General features: G+C 41.2%; 1 protein-coding gene across 25 annotated transcripts in view; it reads left to right on the forward strand.

Moving 5' to 3' along the window:
* The window catches only part of DTNA (dystrobrevin alpha), a 303,735-nt gene that overhangs the window by 228,433 nt on the left and 53,698 nt on the right, over nucleotides 1-21,604 (forward strand). For 9 of the 25 annotated variants that reach the window (XM_040354139.1, XM_040354136.1, XM_040354148.1 and 6 more), the window contains 5 exons: nucleotides 3,899-3,907; nucleotides 6,222-6,302; nucleotides 10,066-10,155; nucleotides 13,921-13,998; nucleotides 21,275-21,367. In XM_040354139.1, the coding sequence (XP_040210073.1) occupies nucleotides 3,899-3,907; nucleotides 6,222-6,302; nucleotides 10,066-10,155; nucleotides 13,921-13,998; nucleotides 21,275-21,367 (351 nt within the window). The remainder of the gene's footprint in view (nucleotides 1-3,898; nucleotides 3,908-6,221; nucleotides 6,303-10,065; nucleotides 10,156-13,920; nucleotides 13,999-21,274; nucleotides 21,368-21,604) is intronic. The other 16 variants (XM_040354147.1, XM_040354149.1, XM_040354161.1 and 13 more) reach the window with 8 other exon arrangements.

The raw sequence follows: 21,604 nt of genomic DNA on the forward strand, positions 1-21,604 counted from the left end.
GCGTTGGGCACAGTGAGGGCAGCGTTGGGCACAGTGAGGGCAACGTTGGGCACAGTGAGGGCACAGTTACGGGCACAGTGAGGCAGCGTTGGGCACAGTGAGGGCACAGTTATGGGCACAGTATGGGCACAGTTATGGGCACAATGAGGGCACAGTTATGGGCACAATGAGGGCACAGTTATGGGCACAATGAGGGCACAGTTATGGGCACAGTTACGGGCACAGTGAGGGCAGCGTTGGGCACAGTTACAGGCACAGTGGATGGCAAGCTCCGCTCTCCCACTAACTCTGTGACACCAGTGCAAAGTAGGGCGAGTTACAGATCATCAGGATGACAGAGCGCATCTCTGTCTGATAGATCTGTATGTGAGTACACTGATCGTAGTACAGCCCTGCCTCCCTGCACCAGAATTGTAACAGACCGTGCAGAGCGCGATGTTTCAATGTACAGGGAGGCGGGGCAGTACTACGAGCGGTGTTCTCAGATACAGATCTATCAGACAGAGATGCGCTCTGTCATACTGATGATCTGTATCTCCGCGCACCGGAGACAGATGGCGGGCGGGTGGTGGAGGCGGGAGTACGGGGGCGGTGCTAGCAGGAGAGGAGGAAGAGGACACCACCTCTATGGGCGGCACTGCCCTCCTCCCCTCCCGCCCGCCCCCGAGATTTTCAACTACGGCAATGTTCAGCCCAGCCTCCTGGGATTGATGACACACATCTCCCAGGAGGCATAGCAGCGCTGGATGCGGCGGAGATGCCACTCCGCTGCAACAGGGAAAGCAGAATAAAACCGTGAGTTTAAAAAAAAAAAACATGCCAATTGTATTTAAGGGGGCAGAGTAAAATAGAATGCTAAAAAGTTGTAAAATAGGGTGGAACTCCGCATTAATTATTTTTTGACCAGACAGCCACTTAGGGCTTTTCAGCCACATGACTGTAGTTGACCAATCCCATTAGCTTTCAGCTGAAATAACTGCTATTTTTATTATGAAAAAAATATAATTTTACTGGTGTGTTTTCTTTGTGAATCAATGTTGACGTAATTCATGTCATGATTTTGGAATATCAGAGAGTGTCATATAGCAAGTCAAGTTGAAAGACAAGGGTAGTATGTCCATCAAGTTCAAGCAGAAGAAGGTTCTTAAGATATGTGTGTGTGGCCTTCATTATTCATAATTTGTAAAAGGTGCAGTTTCTTCTCATGACCTTTCCATCTCGTACACTGCTGCCATTGGTTGATCTGCACTCCAGACTGCTGAAACATCTTGCTCATTCATCAGATTTGGCCGTGTTTACCATTGTTTGATTCTAAATTTTACAAATTATTTGAAAGGAGCAATAATTCCAGCCATTTATTATGCTGCAACTGGTTTTGCATCCCAACCATCTGAATGCTATATGTATGGTGTAAAGAGGCCCTAGCAAAAACTGTAGGTCTTGGTATTGTCACATGTACAATCATTTTAATACTAAGCTAACTAAACATATGCACCTTCATGTGATATCATTTTACATTTTTCATGAGTGAAGGGTTGAGATCTAAAGACATATCAGCACCTCTCGTGTATCATTACACACTGTATTGGTGTGTGCATGTAAAAAAACATCAAAAAGCTAATGGATTTCTGTAACACCAAGTTTGATTTTCATTCTCCTAGTGACCTACAGTCCTTAAAAGCCAAGGACACATGAATGAACAGACTTTGAACATATGACCAGTGCCCTTAAATTGCTCAGCTGGCCAAACACGTCACTGTAGAGGAGAATGCTGGCACCAGGCCTGTCTTATGAAACGTTTTATCTCCTGTAATTCACACATAATTCACAGCCATTACAGCTAGTCTCTGCCCTCTGAAAGCTTGCTTTTCATTTATGATCTTCATTATTTCATGTATTACTTTTCTTTTAGTATGACCTTAACACGTGGTGCCTATGATGTAATGGATTTCAGGGTTTCTTCAGTATCCATTTAAACTATATGTAGCAGAGACATGGGTTGTAAATTCAAGATTGCTTACTTAAAAGCCTAACCTGCACTCTTCTAGAAAATCTACTGTCCAGGCTTAAATACCTTTAGAAACCTGCCACTAAATAGAGCATGAAAAAAAATTCCCCTTATTGATAGTTATTTCAATGCAATATCTTGCACTGTATAAACCACCACTGTGATGGTGTAAATATTTCAAAGCCTGTACAGAAAATTACATTTTTGGCATGGTTTTAAAGCTGAACTCCAGGCAGATAAAAAAGACACAAATCATTGGAGCTCTGTAATCATTAGTGCTTTGTTACTTTTTTTTAAATGCAAGCAGTTTACTTGGTGTTACCCAACCCACAACAGTAAAATCAGTCTGTATATGCAGTAAAGCATGCTTGTTCTACTCACTGTGGAACCTAAGGGGTAAATCCTTCGTATTGTGTAAAAAGGCTGTTTGATCCTGTCTTCTCTGAACCTCCCCTTCTTTCACTGTCTCCAATCCATCTCCTGATAGAACAGAGCGTTGTAGGCATTCTGCACATGCTCAACAACCCAGAATTTTTAAAAATCCAATTGTCATTGGGACAGAAAGTGAGGTGAAAACAGATTCAACTGAAAAACAAAACTACAGACCCCATCCTGTTTGTAGCCCGGGACCGCCTGTAGTGGCACTGCAATATTTTATAGACTTCCTTAAAATGCCCCACTGTTTCCGCTTGTCTTGCTGTCATAGGTTTTCCATCAAAGAGCAATGGAGCCAACCTGACAAGCAAAAAAGGGCCGATAGGATTACTGTTCACACAAGGGCCAGCCAAGGACAGATGGTTTAAAACCAGCATGGAGTATAAAAGTACCACAATTAAAATAAAACTAAAGGCACACAAACTTTCCTTGGCTCCAACAGTCTGATTGCTGCAAGGTCTCTCAGTGGTGCCCTGCCCCCCAAGTTCTTCTGGATGCTTGTCATTGGCAGTTTTCTTTGGCTGGCACAGGGTAACATCACTCCAGCGCATGCATAGGAGTGCAGTCATCCTAGCACACATTCTGCAGAGAATTGAAAATAGGCAAGTAAGTGTACTTTATTGTAGAAGTGACATTGCAGGACTCTTCTGCAATAAAGAGCCTGCCTGTTTGTACTCAAATCCTCAGACAATTCCTATGCTACTCCTTTCTTTTTTCTCTTCTCCGTGTGGCACACAGAGACGCACAACCGTCAATTCACCATTTTAAATGGTCGCTGCGGTGATTTCTATATTGTCAGTGCCTGTTAATTAATACAGCTGAGTCTAATTACAAATCACAGGAGCATCACAAACTTGGAATGCAATTATTTCTTACAATTTTGAGAAGGGGACAATTTTGCCCAGTCTTTTTGCGTGTATTGTGGCAGATTTTGCTTTTCCATTCTCCACTTTCTTGTTTCCTACCAATACAAACAAAATAATCAGGAGAATGTCTAAACATTTGTTAATGCAACAGTTTTCTGGGCGAAATGCTGCTATATCTGACAGAAATGCAGGGGTGCCAATATTTTTTGGCCATGACTGTATATAATGGGTTTTCGATTTGTTTGTTTTTCTGCTATTGGTTGAACTAGTTGGTCTTTCAACCTGACATCTTGTACACACTGTGAGAAGCTTACAGTATGCAGTGAGTAAGAAATTTTAGTACAGAAGAGGAGCCTGTAACACTGTACAAGATAAAGGGTAAGGCTGGAGTTCATCTTTAAAGAGACTACAGAGTAGTATTTTACTTTAGATTTGTGCTACATTTTTTATCATAACCAAACAAAATCGAAGAAATAAAACTACTTGGGCGTTTCCTGATAATCATATTATAATCGTATATAATTATAAGTGTGTATATATAGATTTATATATATGCTTATATTTCTTTTCCACTTTCTTGCTGCAAAAGGGACACTTGGTAAGTATTGTAATGTGTAATACATATAGTGTTCATTTGCTCATATATACCTATCGGCCTATAACATGCACCCTAACTTTAAGAGGGAAGTTTCAGGAAAAAAACTTTCCACAGCCCCCTGCGTATAACACGCACCCTCTATTCTCAGGGTAAAAAAGTGAGTGTTATACGCCAATAAATACTGTGTATGTGTGTTTAAGTGTGTGTATATATATATAATTATATTGACAAAAGTATTGGGACACTTACCTTTATACACACAAACTTTAATGGCTTCCCAGTCTTAGCCCGTAGGGTTCAATATTGAGTTGGACCACCCTTTGCAGCAATAACAGCTTTAACTCTTCTGGGAAGGCTGTCTACAAGGTTTAGGAGTGTCTATGGGAATGTTTGACCATTCTTTCAGATGCGATCAAAAAACCAACTAACAGAAATTCCGAGCACTGCCCTAGCTTGTCTGATAAAAGTTCAAAAAGGTGGTAAATGAAATGTCCAGAATTGTGGAAATGAAAACAGTTATGCACCAATATATCAAAACGGTGTCTCTTATATACTCTGGATGGGATTGGGAGACAAAAAAAATCAATGCAAAATGTCTGTAGTATGCATTGGAAACAGGCAGCCTGCTCTGGGGTTAGGGAACCCACACTGTAACAGTGTTTTTTATATTTACTCATTTAAATGTTTTACACTATTGGTCACCAGGCGCCTCTCTCCCCTTCCCCTATTCTTCCAGAAGCACAATTGTGAGGTCATGCACTAATGTAGACGAGAAGGCCTGGCTTAAGTCTCCACTCTAATTCATCCCATAGGTGTTCTATCGGGTTAAGATCAGGACTCTGAGCAGGCCAGTCAAGTTCCTCCACCACAAACTTGCTCATCCAAGTTTTTATAGACATTGTTTGAGCACTGGTGCGCAGTCATGTTGGAACAGGAAGGGGCCATCCCCAAACTGTTCCCACAAAGTTGGAAGCATGAAATTTTCCAACATGTATTGGTATGCTGACGCCTTAAAAGTTCCCTTCACCGGAACTAAGCGGCCAACCCAACCCCACACCATAATCCCCCCTCAACCAAATGATTTGGACCCAGAGCACAAAGCAAGGTCCATAAAGAAATGAATGAGCGAGTTTGGGGTGGAGGAATTTGACTGGCCTGTACAGTCAGTGCAGAGTCCTGACCCCAACCCGATAGAACACCTTTGGGATGAATTAGAGCGGAGACTGTGAGCCAGGCCTTCTCATCCACATCAGTGCCTGACATTACAAATGCGCTTCTGGAAGAATGGTCAATACATCAATTCCTAAACCTTGTGGACAGCCTTCCCTGAAAGAGTTGAAGCTGTTGTAGTCCGTAGGGTTCAATATTGCGTTGGTCCACACTTTTCAGCTATGGCTGTATTGCCAAATAATGTTTGTGTGTGTGTAAAGGCAGGTGTCCCAATACTTCTGGTAATATAGTGTGTGTGTGTGTGTGTGTGTGTGTGTGTGTGTATGTGTGTGTGTGTATATATATATATATATATATATATATATATATATATACTTATTTTTTGCATTTGTGAAATATAATTAAGACCTTTCTAGAGCTTCTTTTTTTTTCAACAATTAATGTTATGCTCGTATTGTAGTGGTTGCTTGTTGAGGAAGTTGACATCTGTTTTTTCAGCAAGTGCCAGAATCTGTGCTCATGGACTAAAGCTGGCAATAGATGCATAAAAATGCAACCGGTTCAGCAGAAACTGGCTAAACTTCGATCCATGGTGGTTCCTGCTTGACAGAAGTCAATCTAATGATTGACTTCTGTCCTAAGGGGAAACTTGGAAGACTTTTGTCAATCAGCTGCTTCATCACTGATGAGTGTGTTCTGAGAGAGGAGTCGTCTCTCACATTACAATGGAACAGTAGGGAGGATTCCTCCATCCATGCCACTTGGGTGGATGGGAGAATCCATTCATTTATTTTATTTTATTTTCGATGAGCTCACTGGCTGGTCATCTATGGCCAGCTTTAGAGTAAGTCAGTAGTGTACAATTGTAATTTACTATTCCATATAGGCTTTCACTTTTAGTAGTTTTGGGTCGTTGGATAATAATGTTTGACATAATTATTTTGCAAAGCGTATCTTTTTGGAAGGCTTTAGATCAGGGATATGCAATTAGCGGACCTCCAGCTGTTGCAGAACTACAAGTCCCATGAGGCATAGCAAGGCTCTGACAGCCACAAGCATGACTCCCAGAGACAGAAGCATGATGGGAATTGTAGTTTTGGCATTTTTAATTATTAATGTAATTGTTTTTGTCTGCTTCCCATAGGCCTCCCAGACCTGTTACCAGCATGAATGACACAGTCTTCTCCCACTCTGTTCCCTCAGGAAGCCACTTTTCAAACACAATGTAAGTACATTGCTGCCATTAATACCTTTACATTTGTAACCTGGGAAAGCTAAAAAGATAGCTAGTGTAAAAAGTGTAAGTAAATAATGTAATCATGTCAAAACAATCCTTTATTTGGATAAATGTAACAAAAGTTTTCTTGGTAGAGTGTATCCAGACTACTGAACTGATAATATTTAACCACATCCTGCCCAGCCTATAGCAAAATGACAGCCGGGCGGTATTTTATTGTTTGGCCTGTCCAATCACAACTGATCAGTGTAAATAGTGGCAGTTATTGGCATTCCTCTAGTCACGCTGACAGCCCTTGAGTAGAGAACAGCCAATAAACGGCTTTCCTCACAGGGGTGATCTGCACTGATAATCAATGCGATAATCAGCCCCATCAGTGATGCCTCCCAGTGCCCACCAGTGATGTCCATCAGTGCTGCTTATCAGTGCCCATCATTACTGCCAATCAGTGCCCATAAAGGCTGCCCATCAGTGCTTGCATATCAGTACCGCCTATCCGTGCCCATCAGTGATGCATATTAGTGCCTCCTCTTCAGTGCAGCCTCATCAGTGAAGGATAAAAATTACTTATTTACAAAAATTTATAACAGAAACTTAAAAAATACTTATTTTTTTTCAAAATTTTCGGTCTTTTTTTTATTTGTTTAGCAAAAAAAAAAAAAAACTCAATGGTGATTTAATACCACCAAAAGACAGCTCTACTCAAACGGATTACAATTTTGTTTCAGTTGAGCATTGCATGACCGCGCAATTGTTCTTGAATAAATTCACATGCATCTATCAATTTAATGTGTCTCTTTAGCTTTGTATTAAACATTGCCTGATGCAAATGGGAAACTAGCACCATTACTTTAGCCTAAAGTAGTATTAAACGCTCAGTGTTTTTTTTTTCTTTTTAGCTCAACACATTGAGCACAAAAACAATCTTTCCACAATAAACTCTTTGTTACAATTCTTGCCCTAGCTGGCTCCTGCTCTCTCGTTGCTTCTTCCCTAAACTTCCAATCTTCACAGAAAAGATCTAACAGTGGACCGTGCAGTCTTCAGTCATTCTTTTAGTTTTGAGAAGGCAGGGGGGGAGGAGCTAGACTACGGAGCTGTGTGTTTCTGTTGATGCACAAAATGTAGAGAGACCCAGCTCGAAATCCCTACTTAGAAGAGTGACTCCATAGAATGCTGCAAGAGAAAAGTCATCCCAAAACAGGAATTCTATGGCAGTGATCATGGTACCACCCAAAATTTTAATACCTCCATTTGTGGGTTGTACGTACTTCCCTTGACGTCGAGCTTGAAACCGTCTCATGTCCTGAGCTGGAAATTACTGAGGTTTATACCCCCTCTGGATATTTCTTGTCAGCTGATTCGCTGTATGTACACCACTGTGCATCATTGTGCCTCTTTTTGTACTGTACATTGCTTTCTTATGGTTTCTTAAGTTCTTTCAAGTACTGTATGTCTGAAATTCAACAAACAATAGTCACTGCCCCTACCTATGAATGGTATAATAAGGAGCGCTGGAATGGGCGTATAAACATACAGAAACATAGAATATCCAGGCTCAAACTTACCGACCAATCAGCAACCAACCAAATTCCCCTGTCTAACTGGTGCGTTAAAAACAGAGGCTTAGTTGCACACATCTGCAAATGCATGTGTAAGCTGCAGGCCCCGTCAAGGCGCTCTGTGTAAACTGCAGTCCTAACTGCAACATTGCATTTTATGTCTCCTCAGTGGGAGCACATGACTGCTGATGGATAGATAAGGGGCAGGTGACTGGAGGAGCCCAGCCCTCAATAAAGGGGCAGGAACACACTGCACACTAAGCACATGGAAGCAAAGGTGCTAGTGCGTTGCCTGACCACAATGACAAAAATTCAACAAACAATAGTCACTGCCCCTACCTATGAATGGTATAATAAGGAGCGCTGGAATGGGCGTATAAACATACAGAAACATAGAATATCCAGGCTCAAACTTACCGACCAATCAGCAACCAACCAAATTCCCCTGTCTAACTGGTGCGTTAAAAACAGAGGCTTAGTTGCACACATCTGCAAATGCATGTGTAAGCTGCAGGCCCCGTCAAGGCGCTCTGTGTAAACTGCACCAGTTAGACAGGGGAATTTGGTTGGTTGCTGATTGGTCGGTAAGTTTGAGCCTGGATATTCTATGTTACTGTATGTCTGAAAGTTTAATACATTTTTACTTTTTGATTAAAAAAATAAATATGGGCGTTTAATATGACATTGACATGTATCTTGCTACAGTGATGTCAATAGTAAAGATTGCATTCTTTGTCTGATGTCACGCACATAAAGTTTTCCACTCTTTGATTTATACATTTAAACATCTTTGTTTCTCTTCTGAATTTGTACAAATGCAAAATAAAAAAGCATCCATGATTAATGGCCAAACTATGAGCTCACTCTGACTGCTTCTAATAAAATCACTATGCAGACTGCATGCTTGCTTTTAATAAAAAAAAAAAGCACAAAGCAACATGATAATTATGATCCCATCCGGACAATTTAACGATCCTGTTAAACATAGATGTAGTTCAACTGGAAGTTTGAAAGAGGTAGCAGGAAGGAAGCATGGAGTATGGAAGAGCGAGTAGATGAAAAGGAAGAAGAAATATAGGACGACGCGGTAAGGGGGAATGGAGCACTATGGAAGAAGGAGCTAAGAGGAATAAGGCAGTATGGAAGAAGTAGGTAAAAGGAATAAATCAGTATGGAAGAACAACAAATAAGTATGGAAGTAAGAATGATAACGCAAAATGGAGGCAGTAAGATGAATGATGCAGTATAGAGAGAGGAATGCAGCAATGCCAAAGAAGGAGGAAAACGGAAAGCAATGGGGATGAAGTAGACAAAATCAGCAATGCAGCTGTATAGAAGAATGGTGTAGCCTGTAGAGCAGGGGTCTCCAAACTTTTCAAACAAAGGGTCACTTTATTGCCCTTCAGACTTTAGGAGGGCCAGATTGGGGCCAGCAAGGGAAGAAGATGTCACAAGTCTGGCATCAGTGAGAAAAAATATGGCCTCAGGATTGGTGGTCAATAGGAAGAGGAGTATTCCCCCTATTAGTAGGAGGAATAGTATCCCATCATTGGTATCAATGGATAATATAGTGCCCCATTGTTGGTGTCAATGGGAGAAATACTGCCTCATGTCAGTGGGAGGAATTGTGCCCCAAGGGCCAGATAAAGGCTAGCAAAGGGCTACATCTGACCCTCGGGCCGCAGTTTGGAGACCCCTGCTGTAGAGCACAAAGAGAAAATGGTGGCAGGAAAGGGAGAGGTGACAATAAGGAGGACATGATAGGAATTTAAATGCATGGAAGACGGAGGCAGGAGGATGATAATATTGTAAGTGGTAGTAGGAAGGGCATTGTAAGATTAAAAAGATAGTGGGAAGAGAGTAGTAAGTGTATGGAGAGAGGTAGTTGATAAGTCACATGTAAAAGGGAGACTAAAGGCAAGAAAGTGGTATATTCAGCATAGGTTTGGGAGAAAGCAAAAATGATGCTAAAGGACTGTAAGGGAGTGAGGAAATGGCATTCTTAGAAGGCAATAAGGTCATTAGTAAGAATGATGTAGAACATATGTATAAATGAATAATTCCTTAAAATGGACACTGCTGACTGTTAACTCTGTGTTGCATTGTGGAAGCTTTTTTTGCACTTGCTCCTGAAACATGCATGTGACTCTTACAACGTAATTGCAGATTCCATTGTTTGACTCATTCAGGTTACCTGACACTGTAAACCTAACTAATCCTGTGACAGACGAGCATTCACTGATAAAGCTGTATGTAAGCCAACTGCAGAGCATTCCACGGTCAGTATGAGAAAACCCAAATACTAACCTAGCTAGTGCTTTTGACTGCAGACTAAACCATTTCTAGGTTTACTAGATTCTTTTAGCCTGTAACCCTAGTAGATTATGTCTTGCTGCAAAACGGTAGACTACTTAGCAAATTGGCTACAGTGAAAGTCTCTTAAAATGTGACAGGTAAAGTAATTCTGGTATTCTTCTCATATATAATTCACAAAATGTTTTGCTGTTTTTTCTCTGGGCCAGCGTAAGAACTCTTGAAATTAGAAGTGAAATCGAATTTTCACTCTTTAGGTGTGTGTTTTTTCTGGTGTTAATTCTTGATGTCTGGATGTCCATTCTGAAATATAATGGCATAATGCCCCGTACACACCATCACTTTATGTGATGAAAAAAAATGACGTTTTTAAAAACGTCACTTTAATTGACCGTGTGTGGGGGAAAACGTCGTTTTATGTCTTCTAAAAAACGACCAAAAAAAATTGAAGCATGCTTCAATTTTATGTGTCGTTTTTCAAAACGTTACTTTTACTTCACAGAAATTGACCGTGTGTAGCAAAAACGTCGTTTAAAACGTTTTTTCACCCGCGCATGCCCAGAAGCTACTTATGAAGCAAGCTTCAATGGAAAAACGTGGTGAACGTAACCTCGCTTTGCTAGAACATTGTGAGAAAAACGATGGTGTGTATGCAACTTCGTCTTTGAAAATTGAAGTTTCAAAAACGTCATTTTTTACTTCACAGAAAATGTTTTTTTTTTTCATCACATAAAGTGATGGTGTGTATGCGGCATAAGCCTCATAAAATTCAGCAAATTTTGATTTTGTTTTTTGCAACGGCTCTGAAGTTTTATGCTTCTCCACAGAAAACTACATTGAATTATAGACAATGAAACAAGTAGCCAATAGTTGGCAAATAAATAAGATCTACAAAAACATATTTAAAAGCAGACTTTTTTTGGCATAACCAAACAAATGGTGGAAACAAACATTCATTTTGTACTGTATTTGTTAAATTCATACTGTTTCAGTATTCAATTCATCTCTGCTCTTTGTTATAGTATGTGTGACAGTATTTTTATTTCACATATAATGTAACTTATCTCCAGATTTAATTCTGTGTGTACGGTGTATTATGAAAGAACATAATGCATGATTCTATTAAAGTAAACCCTTGTATATTTTGAGTAACCGTTTTGGTCTGAATTACACTTTAGCTTCATGGCAGTACTGTTTACCATATACATTTCTGGTTATATGTTATGTGGGTATAAATTACGGATCCTGCTATAGTAGAGAGACATAGCTTGTGCTGTAATGTTAGTGAAATTTCTCTGCCCCTTGCTGTGTTTGCCATGTTAGAAAGTACATGGAAACCATTGTCACACACTTGCCCATACAACAGGTCAAAGAATAATTTGTGCAGACTGAACAAATGTCATAGCATATAAATTTTAACTGGGTTTGCACTTGAGTAAAATGTAATTGACGAATTCCCTATAACAGGGTTTGACAAATTTGCTTGGAATCTAGAGAGAGAGAGAGAGACTTGTAAAGCGCAACACATGCGAACTGAATCGCCTCTGGGCGCTGTATCCATTTCATGGGTAAGGAACCCCTTGACCTCAGAAGAGATGGGTTTTAATCTTTCTCCTGAAGGCCCAGTGGTCCGACTCCAGTCAGATGGTGGTTGGTAGTGCATTCCACAGGCGAGGTCCCTGGACTGCAAATCTTCGATCTCCTTTGGACTTGTATCTGGCCTTGGGTATCTGGAGGAGGTTTTGATTGGTGGATCGCAGAATGCAATTGGGGTTATGGGCTTTTATTTTTTCGCATAGATATTGGGGGGCGTTTCCTTGAATACACTTATGTATTAGGCAGAGTGCATTAAAAATGATTCTGTCTTTTACTGGCAACCAATGAAGGGATCTCAGTGAAGGTGAGAATTATTCCCATGGTTTTTTCCCAGTCACTAGTCGAGCGGCCGTATTTTGAACGACTTGCAGAGGAGTGAATTGGTAGGAGCCAGCTAAAAAAGTTAGGAGCCAGAAAACGCGCCCCGTCCCGACGAGCTTGCACGCAGAAGCGAACACATATGTGAGTAGCGCCCGCATATGTAAACGGTATTCAAACCACACATGTGAGGTATCGCTGCGATCGTTGGAGCGAGAGCAATAATTCTATCTCTAGACCTCCTCTAACTCAAAACATGCAACCTGTAGAATTTTTTAAACGTCGCCTATGGAGATTTTAAAGGGTAAAAGTTTGTCGGCATTCCACGAGCGGATACAATTTTGAAGCGTGACATGTTGGGTATCAATTTACTCAGCGTAACATTATCTTTCACAATATAAAAAGAATTGGGATAACTTTATTGTTTTATTTTTTAATTTAAAAAAAGTGTATTTTTTCCCAAAAAAATGCACTTGTAAGACCACTGCGCAAATACGGCGTGACAAAGTATTGAAACGATCGCCATTTTATTCTCTAGGGTGTTAGAATAAAAAAATATATATAATGTTTGGGGGTTCTAATTAGAGGGAAGGAGATGGCAGTGAAAACTTACACATTAGAACTGGTTTGACTTGTAATGCCAACGGCCACCACCAGATGGTGCCCGGTCACAGAAGGAAGCTTGGGACTTTACAAGGCCGCAAAGCTGTGGCCTCAATTACCGGCCGTCGCGGGCCCGCTGCGATCACGCGGCGGGGGAGGTTGGGGGCGCACGGGGACACGGGATCCTGTGCTTTCGTGCGCCCCCACCTCCCCCGCCGCGCGATCGGCCGGTAATTGAGGCCACGGCCTTGTAGGCCGCAAAGCTGCGCCCTCAATTACCGGCGGGCACAGGCACCAGGTCACAATTTCTTGTCGCAATTGCGACCTGGTGCCCAGATTTAGTCGAGCCCTGCCCAATAAAATAAAAAAAACACCTCTAGGCACCATTGCTTATGGTATTGAAAGTAATCTGGCTAGAGCTACATCTGTCTATAGGAAATAATTAAAAAAAGCACCTAATTGTAAATATCATACATTTATACTGCATTGAATGTACCTATACACATGCCATAGATGCCCAACAAAGGTTTGCAGAGAAAGTTGGAACAGAATGGATAGAATAAAACCGCACCGATATCTCTGGCATTATTTGGAGAGATGAGAATAACAATAACTAAGCATTGATGGTCTTCTGTTACTGAGGCTGCTATAAATTTGTAAAAGGTACAATCGGGTTACTAAATGGAAATGCCTCATGTACGTTAGTGTTGTTCTCTAACACTGATTGGCTGAATAAGCCCCGCTTGTTCATTAGTCCATAAGTGAAAAGGCAACTTGATCTGGAATCATAGATTATTTGTAAAATAGAACTTATAACTGTGGTTTCAGTTTGTAAGCATAAAGATAAAAGAATATGAATGTAAAAAGGACACCAGGAGGAAACCTACTGCAGGGGTAACCAAATGTATCACATTTACTGGATGATTTAGAAGACAAGTTGAAGTCATTGGCAGAAAATAGCTTTCTCGTCTGTTTCATGCAACGCAAAGCAGCATCATTATATGTTTTAGTCTTGCTTGGATAAACATTACAGGCAGAGTCTGTTCTGCATCCCAATTGCTTTCTGTATTTTATTTAATGTTTTATCTGTTTTCACTACATCTATAGCCTGTTACGTACTTGCCATTCTGAAATGTGCCAAAAATCCCCTTAAAGTGTCATACCACTTTTTTCTCTGTGCCTTTGTGGATATTGCGTTTTCATGATACACACAGGTCTTCCCAAAAGACTCCTGAAATAGTACAGAGCCGACAGCTGGCTAAGGCAGCTCCAGTGCTGCTGAAAGGAAAGGGGTAAGTTATAGCTGTGTGGTGCAAAAAGCTGCACTTGGATAACTAACAGCCTCCTGGAACATGCAGTGGTTTGCTTTTTTCAACTAATTAAGACTAATATATTATTAGATGGATGATTTTTTTTGTATTATATCTGCAATGCTGTATACAAACCTTTTATCAATAAAGTCAGTAAACTATTTCATAAAAGCTAAACCATCACTTAGGCCCCTTTCACATTGAGGAGTTTTTCAGGCGGTACAGCGCTAAAAATAGCGCTTCTATCCTGCCTGAAAAACTCCTTCACTGCATACTCAATGTGAAAGCCCGAGGGCTTTCACACTGAGGTGATGCGCTGGCGGGAGACAAAAAAATCTCCTGTCAGCAGCATCTTTGGAGCGGTGAGAGGAGCGGCATGTATAGCGCTCCTTCACCTCTCCTTCCCATTGAAAACAATGGGAAACCGCGGCCGTATTAACCCTTTATTGCGGGCCGTATTAACCCTTTATCGCCGCTAGCGGGGGTTAATACTGCACTGCTAGCGGCTGATTCCCAAGGCAATCCTGGCGGTATAGCGCCGCTATTTTTAGTGGCGTTATACTGCCACCGCGGCTCCCGCCCCAGTCTGAAAGGGGCCTTATACTCCCCTTCTATGCACGACCCTTTTGTCACAATCAGGGGTCAGGCTCGAAGACCAGTTTCTATAGCAGTAGTGGAACTACCACCAACCAGCAGGATAGGTACACAGGTAGTCACCCTGGTGAATGATGCAGGCTCATCTGAGGTTGCGCAGTCTAGGGCTTCATGTACATTGTTGCTGGTACACAGACGTTTAAGAGCAATTGGACCTTTTTTCAGTTGCCCCTGAACTCTCCTCTGTTATCTTATCAGTACATGTACACAGGTTTGTTTCTAGGCAGTTGAGTTTTAGAAGCTTTTTTTTTGGAAAGCAAAAAAATGCATTTAGGGTGGTTTTCCAGAGGCATTTGAAATGCCAAATACCTGTAAACGCGGTAACCCACGTTTAGCCGCAGTTTGTTTACAGGTGTTTTAAATGGAGATATATTTTTGACTATTTGAAAAAAATATGCCTCTAAACACAAACGTAGCTAAACATGGCATGTAAACGCGGCAAAATTTATATTTTTAAACCAGGAGAGGTTTTAAAACGTCCTGTGTACATTAAGCCTAAGTACTAACTGGTGTTCACTAGAGCTCATAAAGGTGGAGTTGGATTTTGCTGCTGTTAGTACAAGGTCACCATCCTCAGGATCGCCCCACCAGGAGGTGAGCAATGCAGGGTCTAGTAGCAGATAAGGATCAAACAGAAGCATAGTATGTGAACAAACCAAAGGTTCGATAACAAGTAGTGATGGGGTGAGTATTACCGCGCTACCAAGAAGTGGGGGAGAAGGGAAAATAAACGTGCTACGGTGCAGCTAAATCTAGCTGACAAAAGTGTGAAATAATACAAAGTGACAGTGCTGGTATCATACAATGTGATACAGTAATAAAGTTCTAATACACAATTGGGTGTACAGCGTGCATAGCACAACACACAGCGGTGACTGAGATAAACTAAGTTAAATGTCCATGCAACAAATAACTAATATGCATAACAAAGGAGGAAGTGCTGGTGTAGATGCCAAGATAACGTGAAGAAAAGTGGGTTTCCGGTGTTCTCTTCAGAGTAAGTGAGGATGTCCCCTTACCTTACTGCTGTAAGGTAACAGCATATAAGCCCAGGTACACTTTCTGGTCGTATCCACATAGGGTGTTATCCAGATGGACTGTAATTGAAGAGATAGATCCCTCTCGGTAGTCACGTCCGAAAAATTACAGTGACTCGCACCCAGGGAGATAAAGTGCCAATAGTGCAGTATTGTTTTAAAAAGGGTTTATTAAACAAAATAATACACTAGGGTACTCACATTGCTGTGATAAAATCAGGCATGTAAAAAAGTGCGTTCGCCGACGTCACCTCCGGTACCTCTTGGTGGACTCTTTGTTAAAAACACTGCAGGGCGGCCCGCTCTAGGAAGAGTCCAGGTGGTTCCAAACATATTCCATTTATGGATAATGGAGGCCACTGTGCTCATTGGGACCTTCAATGCTACAGACATTTTTCTGTACCCTTGCCCAGATCTGTGCCTTGATACAATCCTGTCAGAGGTCTATAGACAATTCATTGGACTTCATGGCTTCGTTTGCGCTCCGACATTCACTGTTAACTGTGGGACCTGATATAGACAGGTGTGTGCCTTTCCAAATCATGTCCAATCAACTGAATTTAGCACAGGTGGTCTACAATAAAGTTGTAGAAACATCTTAAGGATGATCAGTGGAAACAGGTGGCACCTGAGCAAAATTTTAAGTTCCATAGCAAAGGCTGTGAATACTTATGTATGTGATTTTTTTTTTTATTTTGAATAAATTTGCAAAGATTTCAAACAAACTTCTTTCACATTGTCATTATGGGGTATTGTTTTGTAGAATTTTGAGGAAAATGGTGAATTGAATAAGGCTGTAACAAAAAAAATGTGAAAAAAATTAAGCTCTGGGAATACTTTTCGGATGCACTGTATGTTTTTATTTTGACGGTAGTAACAATTTAAGGTAATGTGTATGGTTTAGTCCCAGGTTCACACTTGTGCGAGATCGCATGTGATTTGCACTGCAGTGCAAATCACATGCGATGTCCGTGCGATGCAACTTCAGCCATACAGCTAGTATGGCTGATATCGCATTGTATTCGAACCAAACTCTCACAGGACCCTTTTTTTTTTTGTCCGCACCAGAATCGGATCATATGGGTTTGATTCATGTCCGAACTGTCGGTTCGCTGTGAGATATGCGAGTTGAAATGGGGGTGTCATTAACATTGTATTGACACTCCCAGCAGTTCGCATATGGCAGTGTAAACTACCGTGTGAGTCAGGTATGATGCGGAAACGCACAGTGGATTCGCAGGGTTTCCACATTGCATAAGCCTGAATGCTACTACTAAAGAAATATTAAATACATCTCTGCATGGTTATAACAATAATTAAAATATGCAACAAAAATATCTTGAATACAACATCTTGACAACAGACGTTTTTTATTGTTTTAGTATGGTGTGCTGTAAAAGCCTTCTGCTTGGTACTGTGTAGCAAATTAAATTAGGTAGTCGGTGTATGTGAGCATCAAACCCACAAGTGCTTGCAGGTGCTTTGAGGGGAATGGCATGCATTTGAGAAGTGTTTTAAAATATTTTTATGCATTCTCAAGGATTCCTAAACATATTGAAAGACAACAGAATAGGCTGACTGCATCCTTCAGAAATGCTTTAAAACATTTCAAAAACAAAAGAGAAATTGTCCATGTGTACTTAACCGTAGATAGCAGTTGACTTCCCCCTTGATCACCTTAATAGAGGGAAGCTTGGTAAAAGCAAAGACATATCCTTTTCCTTTTATGCATTTTTTAAAATGTAATTTTAAGTATACGAAGCAAGCAATTTACATTAAAATGTCCACGGTGCCTTTACCATAGAATAACAATACAAAAGTGAAGTATATAAATCGGAAGAATGACTCCTAGCATGTGTATTAAATGTTGCTAAAGCAAATCAAACTATGGAGTTATTCCTTAGGAAAACATTTTTTGCAACTCCATGTGAAGGAAAAGTCAAAATGTTTTATTATATAAGGAGGACCTATGAATTTAATGGTAGAGCCAAGTGTGCAAATGGCTAATGGCGTTCATTCTCTCCAACTGGGCTAACCAGTTAATATGTGGGCAGTTTGGGTGAAAGGAAGAAATACTGATAATTTTATTCTCTGATGGCAAAAGAAGAGAAAGAGAACAGTAATGGGTGGGGGTTTCGATCAGGGAGGATGAGGCCCATGCAGGGTAGTAAAATATACTGTCATGTATGCAACATCAGAGTGAAGATATTGAATCCAAGGATATCAGACCTTCAAGAATTTCCTGTAAATGTTGGCGAGTATAGCTGTGCACTTCCCATTAATCGTAGTGCCCGTGACTCATTGTTTACCTCCCTGTAAGGCAGTGCTTCTCAAATAGTGGGGCGCGCCCCCCAGGGGGGGCCCGAGGCTCCATAAAGGGGGGCTCGTTCCGGACCGCGGCGATTGCGCCATTTAGTATCCGCTTCTGTCCCCAGCCTCCTCCGCTAGTTAGAGGAGCGGACGGCGGGACATTTTTGAACTGGGGGACGGGACCAGAGAGGTAGCAGCCTGTCATGTTGGACGGCAGGTGATTGGCTGCTAGGAGGCGGTCCTAGCAGCCAATCACCAGTTCGCCCAAAAGTCGCCCCGCCCAGTGCTGCTGCGGCTTCACTTGACGAATGTCCCGCCTCCTGCTCTCCGCGCTGAAACGTTACAGGTAGGAGTGGAGAGGGAGGAAGGGAGGAAAAATATATGGAAATGTTAAGGACGAGGAGTTGGGGCTGTGCTGTGGGGGGAAAAGGGGGGTTATGTGATTGGGGAAACTGTGTGCAGGATATGTGATGGGGGTCATGTAAAGGGGGCCATACTTTGTGGGGGGGGGGGTATGTGATGGGGGTCATGTAAAGGGGGCAATACTGTGTGGGGGGATATGTGATGGGGCAATACTGTGTGTGGGGGGATATGTGAAGAAGGGCAATACTGTGTGTGGGGGGATATGTGAAGAAGGGCAATACTGTGTGTGGGGGGATATGTGAAGAAGGGCAATACTGTGTGGGGGGATATGTGGATACAGTGTTATGCAGAGGTGTACTTATAACAATTTTATAGACAAATTATACTATTTACAGTCGCGCAAAATGTTTTCTTCTTCCTAGGGGGGGGCATGACAGAAAATAATTGAGAAGCACTGCTGTAAGGTAACATGAGTTACCTTATCCCATAATCTGGTGATTTCTTGTCTAGATGCTAAAAATATATTTGTTGTATTAGATTTTAGTTAAACGTTTTTTCAGTTGGGGAAGGCAAGTGAAGTTTGATGCATATATGAGTTTATGGACTCTGAGCCAAAGTTTTTAAAAATATAGCGGCAGTGCCAGTAGATATGAAACCCAGAGGAAGGAAAGCCCCAAAAAGCTAGTGGCTAGGAGGTTGATGCACATTAAAGTGGAACTTTACCCATAACCAACCACTTGATAAAAAAAGCAAGGAACATACATTCCACATTAATAATTATGCCGTCAAGGTTAGTGTGTGATGTAAATTGCTTCCAGCATTGTTTCTGCTTGCCAGATGCTGCCATTTTGCTGAAGTCCAGAGCCTTTAAGCAGCAGTAAATGTTTAGGCTGTCAGCAGATAGGACTTTAGTAACTCAGCACAGTGCCAAGAATAGAGAACCGAGAACTGTGGAAAGCAAGATGAGACCATGTATTTCTGAATTTTAAGCAGTGTAGGCACTTATTTTTTATAAAAAAGGACCACCATGAAGTAATCTATCAGGATTTAATTTCCTGACTAAAATTCCACTTTAAACTATATTTGTAGGGATTAGGTACAGCCCTATCAAAACCTTATGAGTGTTCCAATGCTAGTACGTTATAAGAACTCTTGGCAACTTGCAACCAGATCAAATCTCCATCCACCTGGTCCATTAATCTTCCCAGGACTTCCAGCCACTTAGGCCCCTTTCACACTTGCGGACCGTATGTCCGCTTTTTCATCCATCCGTTTGCGGATAAAAAAAAAAAATCCACTGACACCCGATCTCGCCCGCCTTCGCATTCCTCCGATTCTGCAGACAGAGGAAAACCCTATTTTTCCTTCCGTCTGCGGATCAGATCAGATGAACACGGACAGACAGTCCGTGTTCATCCGATCCCTCCATAGGGGAGAGCGGAGAAAAGACAGGGCAGTCCCTGCAAATTGTGCGGGGACCGCCCTGTCATCCACTGGCTCAGCGGGGATCAACGGAGAGATCCCCGCTGAGCAAACAGAGGTGCACGGGCAGGTCATTACTGATCCGCCCCGTGTGAAAGGGGCCTTAGTCATATATGAAAGTTTAATGAAATTGTTAGGAGCATCTCCTTTCAAAGTTAGATATGACTAGAGTGTTTAAGATTTATCTTTCAGGGGAGAGTGGAGGAAATAGGAGATCTGAATATATCTAAAACATTCAGAACTGGTTGCCTTGCAAGGCTCTTGGAGGTAGTCAAAGCTCAGAAACAGAAGGGCGGTATTGCAGTGGAAACCATATTAGGTTTTAGATAAGCAGAAAGTTTGTTACATAAAAAAGCTTGGGAAGCTGCTCTGGGTCTCATGTGTCCCCAGATTGTAGCAATTTGCATAGTTCAATACTTGGGTGTGACTTGGTATAGGTATTAATAATACAAATTAAGAAAATAAGAATAAGTAATACATAAGTTATGAAAGATATGTAATTTTGCTGCATGTATTCTGTCTACCCAGGGAAAAAGAAAGGGAATGCCAGTTACTAAAGTGTTCCTTAGGGTTTGGGTAATTTACAAATTTAGTAGGCTATAGGAGGGGGTAATGTGAATCCCTAAGTAGGCTTACCATTTTTCATACACTCTTGATAACACACAGCTAAGATGTTTTACCCTTTGATGAGATGGTAAGTAGTGTGTTGCCAGCACATCTGAATCTTTATGGCAAGAATTCATGGCTACTTCCTTGACAAAATTTACCAAAAAGTGTATATAATCTATATGCTTCAGAGACGGCACCATCTGTTTTCGATTGACATTCACATTTCTTAGCTTATATAAAAACATGTTTTCTTCTTGACAGCAAATACTTGAGAAAAAAAAAAAAGAATATTTGATCAATGCCGATACAGTATTAGCTTAAACGGTGAGGAGACAGATTATATGCTAGCGTTTTGTTATATTTTTGGCAACTTGGATTAGTGACCCAACTTCTTGCGTTTTTCAGGTGTACATACCTACTGCAACCATTTCGTTTATATATAATTGGTGCTATATATTTTTTCTTCTGCTGGTCCTTTACCGGGTTGTGTATATTTACCAGAAGGGAAAAATGAAATTGGAATTCACAGCACGATCAGTTTTGCCAGTTGCTGTTCCCAGATGGCTGAGCTTTTAATTTGATTAAATTAGGCTGGTACATAAATGTAGTTATTTTCCAACTAACCAGAGCATGCATCTCCTGTCTTGCTCAGAGGAGAGAGAATGTCCTGCATGTTTTTTATTTTCTGACTCTGTCCTTTAACCTAAAGCTTTCCAGTTTGTGGTTGGTTGTGGTACACTTCTTTTTATTCGTTTTTCTGATTCTTGGTACAGTTTGATGCATTTCCCCAAACCTTCTCTTAGGTTACAGTACAGCCTGGATGTGGCAGACAGGCTGGCTGATGAACATGTTCTCATCGGGGTATATGCCAACATGATCCAGAACAACCTTTCACGGTTAGTTACGGCTTGGCATATCACTTGTTTTCATAGAATAGATGCTGTAACATATGCAGCTCACTAGCCAGGCAAACATAGACGACCAGGTCCTGCAATGACTCTATAGCTTAAGTGATTGATGCGCTGAAGAAATGTAGGCTTGTTCCTTATTTAACATATTTAAATAATGAATCAATTAGAAAGTTAATTGTGCCATATTTATTTTGTTTAATTTATTTTCTACTGTCATCATCC

This window comes from Rana temporaria, chromosome 5 (genome assembly GCF_905171775.1).
Source record: "Rana temporaria chromosome 5, aRanTem1.1, whole genome shotgun sequence".
In the NCBI taxonomy this organism is placed as follows: Eukaryota; Metazoa; Chordata; class Amphibia; order Anura; family Ranidae; genus Rana; species Rana temporaria.